Source organism: Syzygium oleosum, unplaced genomic scaffold (genome assembly GCF_021117445.2).
Source record: "Syzygium oleosum isolate NSW1041296 unplaced genomic scaffold, Sole_v2.1 Sole_v2.02, whole genome shotgun sequence".
In the NCBI taxonomy this organism is placed as follows: Eukaryota; Viridiplantae; Streptophyta; class Magnoliopsida; order Myrtales; family Myrtaceae; genus Syzygium; species Syzygium oleosum.
This window is the reverse complement of record NW_026607486.1, coordinates 4,442,264-4,454,498: the sequence shown is the minus strand read 5'-3', so window position 1 is coordinate 4,454,498 and position 12,235 is coordinate 4,442,264. Positions and strand designations below refer to the sequence as shown.

Below are 12,235 nucleotides of genomic sequence, written 5' to 3'. Positions count from 1 at the left end.
ACCAAAAATTTCGAACCGACAATTCTGGTTAGGTACATCCCCTCTCGTACGAAACTTGGTCCCTCGCTTTTGTAATAAATCGGCAAAAAATCGCGGATTAATAATAATATTCAGACCGGACCGGGCGACGAGGAGGAGGGGGGATGGGGCCCCACCGACGCGCCGAGGGGGAGCGCGTGCGCTACAGACGGCGCGAGATATATAGATACAGTGCAGCCAGCCGTAGCGCAAAAGCACGAAACCGGGGGGGGGGGGGGGGGGCCCGCACCGTCGGTGCCTCCGCTGCTCGGATCACTCCACGTGGCACCGCGTCCCGCTTTTCCAATCCCGCATCGGCGGCTTTTACCCGTACTCCCTCTCTCCTCCTCCCTCCTCCTCCCTCCCTCCTTCGTCCTCTTTTCTTTCTCAAGTCTTCCGCTCTCTCTCGCCGGTCAGCTCTGTCTCTCTCTCTCTCTCTCTTCGCAGCAATTCTTTCCTCCCCCCATTTTCCCGTCGCCCCAATATTTTCCCGGAAAGTGACCGGCGAGCTTCCTCCCCGAGCACGTCTCCTCCGCTCCCCGCTCTCTTCGGCCGCGGAAATCCGAAACGAGGCGCCGCCGGCGAGGAGCTCCCTTTCCTTCTTCCTCTTTCCCTTCCCCTTTTTACATCCGCGCCGCGGTGTCGGTTTTCGCGAGCTCTCCCCCGTCCTTGGCGCCCGCGCGCTGGAAACCCTAAAGCCTTATGCGGTTGCCACATGCCTCGATTCTTCTCTAGAGCGAAGCCGATGGAGTCCGGGACGAATCGGGGTTCGACGAGGAGGCGGCTCGAGCGCCGGAACGCGGCGAAGCACTACGACTACGACGCGTCCTCCTCGTCGTACTCGCCCTCCGACTCCTCGTCCTCGGCCTCGGCCTCGCGCCACACGCGGTCGCTGGACTTGTTCGAGCAGAAGAGCTTGCGGGTCGAGGGGGGCGAGGGCGAGATCGATCTGATATGCCGGAACCTGGGGCTGTCCGGGATCGATGACTTCGCTATCCCGACGGCGGCGTGGGAGGCGAGGAAGATCAGGTCGTCCTCCGATGTCCTGCCGCGGTCGAGGCTGAACTGGATGGAGAGTCCCAAGGAAGGAGGCGAAGAGAAGAAGGCTGCGGAGGTTGAAGCTGAGTTGCCGTCCGATAGGGTCTTGACTGAATTGACTTGGATTGCTTCTGCTAAGTCGAAACAGCGCAGTGAAGTTGTTGAGGATTCAGGGGACAGCCTTCGCGAGAGATTTAGGGCGGATGCGATCCAGTCAAGTCAGGACAAGCTTGTTGTGTCGGGTAAAATTTCCGTTGGGGTAAGAGAATGTTGTGGTATAAAGGGTGTTAGGCCGCCTATGCTTAAGCCTCCACCCTCAATGCGGCTTCCAGTAATCGATGATGGTTGCTCGACATGGGACTTGCTGAGGAATTTTGCCCCTGTTGGCGAAGAGGGAGCTTCTAGCGTTGCTCGGGAACGGGTTCATCCCTCCTCTGATGAAGAAGACGAAGATGCAGGAGAGCGGAAACAAGCGGTAGATGAAGCAATTAGGGTCGAGGTTGAGGAGGAGCAGGAAAAGGGAGTAAGGCTAGGGGAGACCGCAGTGCTATCGTCGTCTTGCTCATTTTCGACTTCGAATGATGAAGACTCCTCAAGTACTGCTACAACTACTCCGATAATTATTTCACCAAGTGAGAGATACAGACGAATAATCGAAAGTTGGGATAAGGGTCAGCTTCTGGGCCGTGGGTCATTTGGATCAGTCTACGAAGGAATAGCTGAGTAAGTGCAAAATTCTCTTCAGGCCTCACGCTAATCATTTAGTTTTGCTAGCATAATTCCTGAATCATTTGATAGGTCATCACTAAATGCGGCTCTAACGTTGTGTTCCAAATTTCCTGCATAATTCACGTAAGCTGGTGGAAATTAGGAGTTGCTTAGATATCAAGCGCAGTACACGGCTCAGCTGTCTCACCACCTTATTAATTTTTTCCAAAAACCCAGTCTAAGATCATCATGCGGGACATTCGGTTTGCAAAAGGCTTTACGTTGAACCATTTGTTCCATCCAGGATTCTTATCGACTTTCTTTTTGTTTTTTGTTTCTTTTGCGATAATGAGTAGCTATTAGCAAGCGAAAGGAGTATATGGATCTAAGTGTAGTTAGCTCTAATTGTGGGAGAGAAATTCACTCAGTTAGATTGATGTACTGCAGTGATAGGTGGATTTTGGTCCTTTAAGGTTCACGAATTGGCAAATCAATGAGAAAGGATGCATTTGACTGATATCACAAATGCATGTGACTCTTCTGCTTATGGAGGACTCCTACGCTAAGAAAGCCTTTACTTGTCAATCTTTTTCCTGGTGTCGGTGAAAGTCATGTACTTTACTCGCCATTATTGCTCCTGCTGTTCCTACATCTGCAGCGTGATGTTATTCCCGTTTACTGAGCGAGTTTATTATACCGGAAATTACTTGGTTTTCTTGGTACTTTATGGGCTCAATGAATTCTAATCCATACAATAGGATCTTCTCATTAATGTCCTTCTTCCTCTCTCTTGCCCTGCAGTCATGGCTTCTTTATCGCTATAAAGGAAGTCTCATTGCTCGATCAAGGAGATATGGGAAGGCAAAGTATCTTGTATTTGGAACAGGTAATTATTTTTTCTCCTTTGCCGTATCTAGAACATCAATGTAGTTGGGAGAGGCTGGAAATATCACAACTGCAATTTATACTAGTGTTGGGCTTGATCTCATCGAGTGCTTTCTTTTTCAGGAGATTGCTCTTCTAAGTCAGTTTGAACATGAGAACATAGTCCAGTATTACGGCACGGCAAAGGTACAACTTTCTTTCTTATTATGTTGATGACATGCCTTTTAGCAATTGACTCTCCGCATTCTTACAAATCAACAAATCCATGAACAGGATGATTCCAATCTCTATATTTTTCTCGAGCTCATGACGAAAGGTTCCCTTGCAAATCTCTATCAAACATACCATCTAAAAGATTCTCAAGTTTCTTCATACACAAGACAGATCTTGAGCGGTCTAAAGTATCTTCATGATCGCAATGTGGTCCACAGGTGAGACATGCATACCTACCCTAATTCTTGTAGTGTTATTATACAATCTCTATAAGCACCTTTGATGTTACTATACCCTAATTCCTGTAGTGTTATTAGTGCCACATCCTTGATTTTGGGTGCTCTTAGTGGGTGTTATTGGTATGTTATATCTGCATTACCAATGTGCTACTGCTGCCTATTTTTTGTAGCAGTATCCGTATGACCTCTACATGCTTTGTGCAAACATTGGGTTTCCTGCTTTAAGAAAAACTTTTTTATTTTATCATGTCTTACTCGAAGAAATTCTTTCTATAGTGTTTCTATGGTGTGTGTTCCGCATGTAATTAATCTCGGTTGTATCTTTAGGTGAGAGGTCTTAGAACACTGATTTTCCTTTTGAAACTTAATTTGATCTTCATAAGGTTTCTCTAGATTGTCTTTTACCTCATATTATTATTGCATCGTGGCTGCGTTTATTGTTATTGCAATATATCTGCCTTTGGTTGGAAAAATATCTAGTGGTATTGGTGCAGTAAAACATACTTCTGCTTAGTTATTCCCTATTGTTTCATGCACTGATTTGACTTCTCTTTCTGCTTTTCGATTGATCTCTAACTTTTGGTAATACGATGGAGTGAAGTAATGTCTCGAAGTAATGACTCTCTTTGCTGACTTAAGCTGCATCATCTATATTTCTTGATTCTGAAATGATACACAAACCATTGTGAAGTTTGGTTTACAGTGCCAAATACCTGGAAAATTTACAGTTTTTTCCCTTAAACTTTGTCTTCTGCTTTCATACATTTATTTGAATTATATTATTTCGTTACTTAACTCTCTTCACTCTTTCTTTGATAGTTGTTCAATCATTTATGAGTCTGATACACTTTTAGTGGTTGTTGATTGCCATTCCTCATTGTACACAATTGTGTTACCTGTTTTCGCACCTCATCTTATTCATTATTGTGCTTAAGGGACATCAAATGTGCAAACATTTTGGTCGATGCAAATGGAATGGTGAAACTTGCAGATTTTGGATTAGCAAAGGTAATTATCGGTTTTTTTTTTTTTTTAAATGACGACATTCGGTTCTATAGATGTTGAGCTGCTGACACTACAAGCTAATCCCTTTTCTTCACCCGCCTCAGGCAACCAAATTAAATGATGTCAAATCTTGCAAGGGCACTGCATTCTGGATGGCACCGGAGGTTGTCTTTCATCCTTTCTTTTTCTGGTCGTTTTCTTTTACTGCAACTTTGAGTTTTTGAGTAGATTAGATTATTTTATTCAAATGATGGTTGGTGGCCCATATGGTAGGGTTGATGTGATCATCATATACCAGTGGATCGGAAGATATATAGGACCAACCAGGTGTAGAGCTGGATAAAAAGTTTGATAGTGAACAAGGACTGGACATGTCTGGGCAGGACATTTCCTATTTGTGCATATATTGAGATTCCTTTTATGGTGACAGCTGCCAACTTGGCTGAACTCCATATAATATCATATCCAGTCCCTAATAAGTCAACCAAGGGCAGTTTTGGAGTCTCATCGATCTACTGGTGTTTTTCTTTGAAAACATTAAGGTCTAGGTTATCAGGTTATTGAGTTCCTGATATTACTTGAAGATTTGTTTTTCAAATTGTTCAGGGCTTTGATTTTTGTTGTAAGCATACTACCAATTGCGTTACTTGATATTTCTTGACTGTTTTGAAATATCAAAATGATGTAGAGTGATACTTGACCACTGATTGATTTTGCCACAAAGAAATCAAATGCCCCTAGACTGCGATCAGAACTTGGAAAGCATTTTACACTTGGAAATCTTTAATATGGTTAACTATGAGTTATGCTGGGAGTAGTTCTTATCCATTGATGATTTTCTCATGGATGCAAACTGCAAAAGTTTTGTCTACATTAACTACTTTCATCTCAAAGGATTTGTTAATGTCAAAATAGGCTTGTTTATTCTTTTTGGACTAATCTAGAGGTCCCCCTCCCTCGAAAGAATACGAGAAAAAAAAAACACGGGGTCGTACTGATCTCAATAGGTCATTTAATTTCGTGTCGTCGGAGATCATAGAATACTATGACCATGCTTGTAATGTGATCAAAGGGGAAGAGAGAATTGTTTGCTTCTTCATTATTTCCTTCATCTTTTTTTTCCTCCATTTTGTTTTCTCCTGATGATTTTCCGAACATAGAGTTATCTATGTTATTCATCTTATTTTCTGAAAATAAAATTTTTCTTTATATAGGTGCGGGTTGTTATCCATTAGGAGAATAGTCACATGCCATTTTTTTCTTCTACATTTCTTAGTTAGGATAATTTGACTGTTTCGATTGGGTTTCAATAGGAAATTATCCTTTATTGTGTTCTCCTTGTACCCATGCAGGGTGTTTGTACTGAAATTACCACTTCCTGATATGATATAATAGGATGAGTTGAGCCTGTATTTGAGACAAAGATGGCTATGAAGAACGTAGAGGAGGTAGGATGGGCAGTTGCTTAGTTCTAGTATGGATTGTGGTTGGACTTGGATGATAGTTGGAGCCATTGGATATTAGAAAATGTGATTGAATATCTAATTTCCTAGAATATCATGGTTTCGTGTAAGTGGTCAAAGGAAGTACTTGTTGGGTAATTTGGACTCTGAACGTTTCCTTCTTGAAAATAAATTACAAAGACACATAAAAAATAAGTCAATCTGATCTATAACTTCATTTTGCTGGCAAATTATGGAGCCCTCATTTCTGTTTTACTTTGCAACAGTTTTTTATTATGTTGTTAGAACACCCTGCAATCGCTTCTCTTTAATAACCAAAAAGCTATTGAGTGTGGCCATTGAATTTCCCACGCTATGTGGCATATGACCATGCAAACTCTCCTAAGCCCCGCTTCCATGGCTATTGAAAATTTGCTTCTTGGTGGAGTGGCCTTGAATGAGGCCTTTTATGAGCATTTAGGCAACAAGTACAAGGCATGGAAAGGAATGTGATAGGATGGTATCCTCATGAGTGTTATATTTATTTTCATCATCAATGCAAACAAATAGTGATTAGTTTGTTTCCAGATATTTATAGGGTCAAAGTGGAATTTTCTAGAAAAGATGTGGAAATGCCCTTAACACCAAAGAATATGTGAAAAATGGATGTCCCCTCCAGCTTAAATTGTTGCGTCCAAAGAAAGGAATAAAGGTTGAATGGAATTTCATTCTTGCCAATTTTCTGGCCACCAAGGGGGGTGCTATGAGCGAAAATCTTATTGAAGCGTGATTTGTGCTATGCCATGTTGTTCGAACTGTTAAATAGACCTTGATATTCTCTAAATTTTAGTTCCCGTGTCTTATCTGTGGATGGGAACATGTCCATCTTGCAAAACTTGATTAGGGGGTGGGCCATGGGCTGTGTTATTTATAAGTTATGTCGGATGATGTTGATCCCATTCTCTGGTGTTCGTGGCAGATTTTCAAGCTGCATCTAGTTGTTATTATTGTCATCGTTGTCGTCCTTCTTCTTCTTAATCTTCTATTATTTTGCTGCTGCTGCTACTTTCTTTCTTTGATTGTGCTGTATTTTCCACTAACAGATACTTTTAAATTTCAAATTAGTCAAATGCTTCATATGGTATCACTGTTTGTCTCTTTCTTTTTGGACATCGAGTCATCCAATCAAGAAGTTTCCTACTCATCTGATACAACATTATTGAATGGATTGTAATACAAACTTTGGCTAATTCAGGTTGTAAAGGCCAAAAACCATGGCTATGGGCTTCCAGCTGATATATGGAGCCTTGGGTGCACTGTCTTAGAGATGCTGACCGGTCAGATCCCATATTCTCCTTTGGAATGGGTATGTTCCCTCCAACACGTCTAGCGAAAATATCTCTTTCGATCGTCTTGTTCCAAGAAAAGAAAAATCTTTCCAACCAGATCTCTCTGATGAGGCAGCTTTTCTACTTGGACGATAAGGGTTTTCCTTTTAATAACAGCTTTTCGATAATGTGGAATCATACGATACCTTCTCTGTATTGCTTTTTCTTTATAATAGTGTACCCTCTTTACTTTTTTTAGTAGAAAACGGAATCATCTAAATTCGTTTTATGCTCAAACCTGTTATCCATTAAACTGAACTTACATTTATCCTGTAAAAAGCAAAAGATTATGTCCGACTGTTTTAACTGTTGACCCAATCAGATGCAAGCATTGTTTCGGATCGGAAAGGGTGAGCCACCACCGCTACCAGATTCTTTATCCAGAGATGCTAGTGATTTTATCTTGCAATGTTTACAAGTTAATCCCGGCGAACGTCCCACTGCCGCTCAGCTTTTAGATCACCCATTTGTGAAGAGGCCAATTCCCCCATTATCGGGCTCGGCATCTCCTTATCACCATCTCGGTAGACGAGCAACTGCATAAACCAAACCAAATTCATCTTTGCTTATTCGTAGCGGTCAACTTCTCACAGCCTTGCTGCGGATCTAGCTGTAGATCTGTGATTTATAGAGGAGCATGCATTTGGTCCGTGCAATTAGGTTCAGAAATTCATGCCTTGCAAATATGTCTAGTTTGATTCCTAGGGTTAGATTAAATTTAATTTTTGCTGTTGTTGTTCTCTCGATTTCTTTTTCCACTGGTGAAACCCGAAGATTGCGAGGGACAGGTATTGCTGTTGCTGTTGTGGTGGTGAGAAAATGAAAAGGGGAGGCAAATGTACATATGTATCTTTCATGAAATGCGTGTATTTAGATTGAGTGAATTCAGGTCTCTGATTCAGAGTTCGATGGATGTATTCACTGGTTCAATTATTGGAGCAAATGTGCCTTAACGGTATAATCCTTTTATAGAGTGAACAGCAGTTGATGTTATAACATCATATTACTCCACTGTCTGTGATTTGAGCTTACTTTTCACCAGCCCCATCTGCTCCTTACAGTCCTGGTCAGACGGAACACTGTATTTTCTTCGTGGGTGAAATGCTTGTACGAGGAGCACCTAAGTAGATACGTGAGATCTCATCGGCTCGTCTCATCATTGACTTGACTCGAGGGCTTAGAAAAGTCTACGGGCGGGGGGGGGGAGAAGAAAACCGTGTACGACACGAGAACGACGGGGCCTACGAAAAAATAAAAAAACACAACACCCGGTCTCCTCGCCAAGTTGTCATATCATGTGGATCTATTCCATATAGCCGTGCTGCTAGGACGCATCGTTGACTGAATTCGAAAGTCTCAGAAGTAACTTAATGACTTGTGAGCAGTGAATGCACGTGAAAAGAAAGGAAGTTTTGGAGAACATAGCCTGAAAATTCTTATGCGATGATCAATCTGCGAGTAGACAACGACAGTACTTTAAGATAATTCTTTCCATCTTGCTGCGATGACTCTGGATTTGTATAGACACCTTATATCATATCCTTGGAGAAATTATCAAAAAAGTTCTAAATCTGCTGCACTTGTGATAATTAAATCCTAAACCTTTCAATTTGGTTAATTTAGTCATAAACTTTTTGATAATTTGTCAATTTAGTCCTTTCGGGTAATTTTGATCGGAAATTACTGATGTGGTGATTTAGTCAGCGCCGATCGTGCCATGTAAGATAGCCAGCGCTAATGTGGACAATTTCTGTAATTTTTTCTTTTCTTTTTATTTCTTTTTCCTTTTTCCTTTTTTCCTCCGCTGGTGAGGGTGACCCTCACTTGAGGTCGGCGAGGGCGTCGAGATCCTTGTCGATGGCCGGTGGAGGAAAAAGGGAAAAAAAGAAAAGAAAAGAAAAGAAGAAAAATTCAGAAAATTACAAAAATTGTTCGGGTCGTGTCGGTCGTAAGACGGCTAGCACTAACTAAACCACCACATCAGCGATTTCCAGCCAAAATTAGCCAGAAAGAGTAAACTGACAATAATTAAATGGTTTAGGACTAATTTGGCAAATTGTCAAAATGTTTATGATTAAGTTGGCCAAATTGAAAGACTTAGGATTGAATTATCGCAAGTACAATAGATTTAAGACTTTTTTGGTAAATTTTCCCCCCATATCCCTCTTCAGCTAAGATATATATGCGTTTCTTTAGAAATTTATAGCTACAAGGCGATTACCATTAGGAAATAAAGATCTAAATCTCTTATAAATGGAAAACAAAAAAGCAACTATTTGCAAAATACGAAGAAACTATTTGAGAGTTGAAATGGATCAATCACTGTACGTATGAAAAGACATGAACCATATGCGAATTAACGACGGTTTGCTTGAGAGCATTTACGAAATCATGACAGACACTACCTTCAGCTAACTGTGATTTGGCAATATTTGTATTGTTAATTGGAGAACTCTTTCCTAACATGTTTATAAGCAATCGCTGTCTTTAATCCAAGATACTTACTTCTTTTAATGTCCTTTAAAGATTTCTTCGACCTGGTATATGTTTGTTGGCAAAAAGCACGCCGATCCATCGCCAAATCTCAAGAAATCCGCGGCTGAGAAGTTTATGGATCTGTGACTAGCGAGGATGAACCAACAGAAACAATTCAGGGAACGACTAATCAACAAGCACGGACGGATAATTTGCAGAAACCAGAAAGCGCAGACTCGAAAAGTACTACGCATTTTGATTATATACAACGCGTCCGTTGTCTCTTGGCGTGTTTATGAATCTATCGACATGTAGATCTCGTTCAGATTACGAGTCCCAGGGCTACTTCAACAATAGAATATAGCGTGACAATCAGATTAAATTCCTCCCCACAACTCGTGTGCAGATCTCGTCATGATGATCCTTTTGCGCACTTCCATCCGCATGATAACTTTCGGAGCATACGACTGAATTTCCTCTGTCGAGACACATGGAGAAGGGCAGAAAAGCACAAGAACATCGTCACCGGAAAACAGTGCAAGTTGATTAGAGAAGTGAATAAAACTCGTTGCGAAGAATAATTATGAAAAAATCCTGTAAGATTTCCTTACGTAAAAGGGCGTTTTACTTCTCTGATAGGCACGCTCGGGAGTTGCCGATCTTTCTTCTACTTCTTCTTCCTCGTCGGACCCAAGGCGCTCGTATCTCCGACTCTTGTTCCGTCGCCGAAGAATCTGATCGAGACATATTCGGATCCTCTTTGGCCCGGCTTGGGCTGACCATCTGCTCTTCTGCACTCAGAAGCAAAGCATTTTTGCTTTATATTATCCGTGCACGCACGTTAATTCACCTATCATTTGATCAAACCGACGGGAAGATTAGCCCGTGCTAAATTCGAGCAAAAATCCGAGTACCTTGCGCTCGGTCCGCTGTGCTGCCGGCGGAGAGCCGCCGCTGGTTCTCATTGCTCTTGCATAGGCAAGGAGCTGAGCGCGGCGATCGTAACCATCTGTTCTCGGGATTCGAGGGTTTTTGGAGAATGAGTCTGGCTTGATTTTTGTGGTGGGATGATTAGGTTTCTGGGAGGGAGACGGTGATGGTGATTCGACATAGACTGAGATGATGACTGGATTGGCGTTCGCCGATCTCTTCATGGATGGATCGTGAAAAGTGGTTGAGGATCAACCGAACAACTAGGCAAATCGATAACACTAGGGTTGTTATAATACTAGCAAATCTCAAGGGTTTTAGTTTGCAAATCTCATGGATTAGCTAAGTTGTTGAGGTTAACTTGGGTCTTATGCTTCGGACCACGTTAGCTCTCGTGTTCACTTTATCCGATATTCGAACATTCCGCTTGACCAATCTCTATAAATCTATGAAATACTGCATTCATTCGCATCAAATAAGGCTCCACGAAAGTGAGGCCGATGCAGCCTCCTAGAGACGAAAGATGTGATCTGAACATGGGGTGCATCGCATTCGAATCAAACGCTCGGCGACTCCACTAATCTTTTATAAGGTCAATATAGCTGTCACAATTACTATCGTGAAATCTTATTTCAGTTTCTTATTCTTGAATTTCATTTCAGGTTCAATGCAATTTGACATAAATTCTTGAGAGATCGGTCGTAAGAAGGTGAATTACATTTCGATGCATGTGTGACGATAATATCATTTTCTAAGGTTCTCCTTCATGTTTCCTTCGCAGTTACGGGCGTGAACCTAATCGGATTTGTCAACCAAAAATCAAATGTGTCCACGATTAATTGAACTGATCTCAGCCCTTTAGAAACTATGTGGAGTTCGAAAATGAATTAGATAGTAGCTTTTTGTCCCCTAGTAATCGGGACTTATTCCGGACGACTAACCTCTTAGTCTTATTTTTGCCATGATCCGTAACTACTACTCAAACCATGTTGCACTTTTCACCTAATCCATTATCTGTACCCTCCCGCGATCCAAAACAATGTAGCTGGAGTAGTTATGTCGCTGTCAGGCAGCAACAATGTAATGGAAAGTGAACAGCGAAAATAAATGAAAGAAAATTCTAGAAAAAAAATCACAAAATTAGAAAAAATTACAAAAATCGTCCATGTTAGTATTGATGGTTCGTTCGAGATTGCATTATCATCAACCGAGCTGAATTTGGCTTTTTTGAGGATTGGGGGGAGCTAGATTTGGCTCCACCGAGGGCCCGCATGGCTCCATCGACAATGAAGGACGCTGAACTCGATTGGCTCGGTCGTCGACGACAATGAAGGAGCTAAACTCGATTGGCTCGGTCGTCGACGAAACCCCGATAACGGGACGTATAGCCTCCAAGTACTAGCAATTCATCACCCTCAATTGTTTTGAACATGTGATAAATCTTTGAATCTCCGGTCATTGTCGCCAAACTGGCTTACAAAAGCAAACATGTTCAATTGAAATTATTCATTTAAGTCAGTGAGTCCATTTAGGCATTTCGGCACTCAACCAGTATCCATCACATTGCTACATTAATTTGAAACATGCCATAGCGTACCCCTCGGGCACTCGTTAAGTCTCATTGGTTGTGTTTTCGATATAATAAATATTTCTATCTGAAGTAGGTGACCTTTTTCGAAATGTGTTGTCGCTCCATTTTAAAAAATGTGGCTGACATGCGTAGTTTCTATTATCGATGATCTTAATTAATTCGTCGGGGACACTCGTCGGCAAGACCCAATTGATATGTTAATCTTGGTATCTCGAGCATTCTTCCTTAGACTTCTAGAATTGCTTTTGCAATCGAATGCAGCTGTATTACAGAGGTTTAATTTCTAATATTTCATATATTGCA

General features: G+C 41.7%; 2 protein-coding genes across 2 annotated transcripts; one reads left to right on the top strand and one right to left on the bottom strand.

The window, feature by feature from the left end:
- The first annotated feature begins 272 nt into the window (after positions 1 to 272).
- Positions 273 to 7,897, top strand: LOC115666316 (mitogen-activated protein kinase kinase kinase 1-like). The gene is made up of 8 exons (XM_030588062.2): positions 273 to 1,779; positions 2,566 to 2,650; positions 2,773 to 2,835; positions 2,923 to 3,080; positions 4,037 to 4,109; positions 4,211 to 4,270; positions 6,804 to 6,914; positions 7,259 to 7,897. The coding sequence occupies exons 1-8, from the start codon at positions 734 to 736 to the stop codon at positions 7,478 to 7,480; spliced, it is 1,818 nt and encodes a 605-aa protein (XP_030443922.1). The 5' UTR covers positions 273 to 733; the 3' UTR covers positions 7,481 to 7,897.
- A 1,752-nt stretch (positions 7,898 to 9,649) lies between these two features.
- On the bottom strand, positions 9,650 to 10,652 carry LOC115663094 (uncharacterized). The gene is made up of 3 exons (XM_030585141.2): positions 10,326 to 10,652; positions 10,023 to 10,202; positions 9,650 to 9,889 (listed from the first exon to the last, which is right to left on the bottom strand). The coding sequence occupies exons 1-3, from the start codon at positions 10,563 to 10,565 to the stop codon at positions 9,824 to 9,826; spliced, it is 486 nt and encodes a 161-aa protein (XP_030441001.1). The 5' UTR covers positions 10,566 to 10,652; the 3' UTR covers positions 9,650 to 9,823.
- Between the last annotated feature and the right edge of the window lie 1,583 nt (positions 10,653 to 12,235).

What these genes read in the sequence shown, in the direction of transcription:
- LOC115666316 (XM_030588062.2), top strand. Translation starts at nt 734, where the DNA reads ATGCCTCGATTCTTCTCTAGAGCGAAGCCGATGGAGTCCGGGACGAAT. An exon ending in GTCTACGAAGGAATAGCTGA is followed by an intron (nt 1,780 to 2,565) that starts GTAAGTGCAAAA and finishes CTTGCCCTGCAG; the next exon opens with TCATGGCTTCTTTATCGCTA. An exon ending in CAGATTTTGGATTAGCAAAG is followed by an intron (nt 4,110 to 4,210) that starts GTAATTATCGGT and finishes CACCCGCCTCAG; the next exon opens with GCAACCAAATTAAATGATGT.
- LOC115663094 (XM_030585141.2), bottom strand. Translation starts at nt 10,565, where the DNA reads ATGAAGAGATCGGCGAACGCCAATCCAGTCATCATCTCAGTCTATGTC. An exon ending in CACAGCGGACCGAGCGCAAG is followed by an intron (nt 10,203 to 10,325) that starts GTACTCGGATTT and finishes TTCTGAGTGCAG; the next exon opens with AAGAGCAGATGGTCAGCCCA. An exon ending in GAAGTAAAACGCCCTTTTAC is followed by an intron (nt 9,890 to 10,022) that starts GTAAGGAAATCT and finishes GTGTCTCGACAG; the next exon opens with AGGAAATTCAGTCGTATGCT.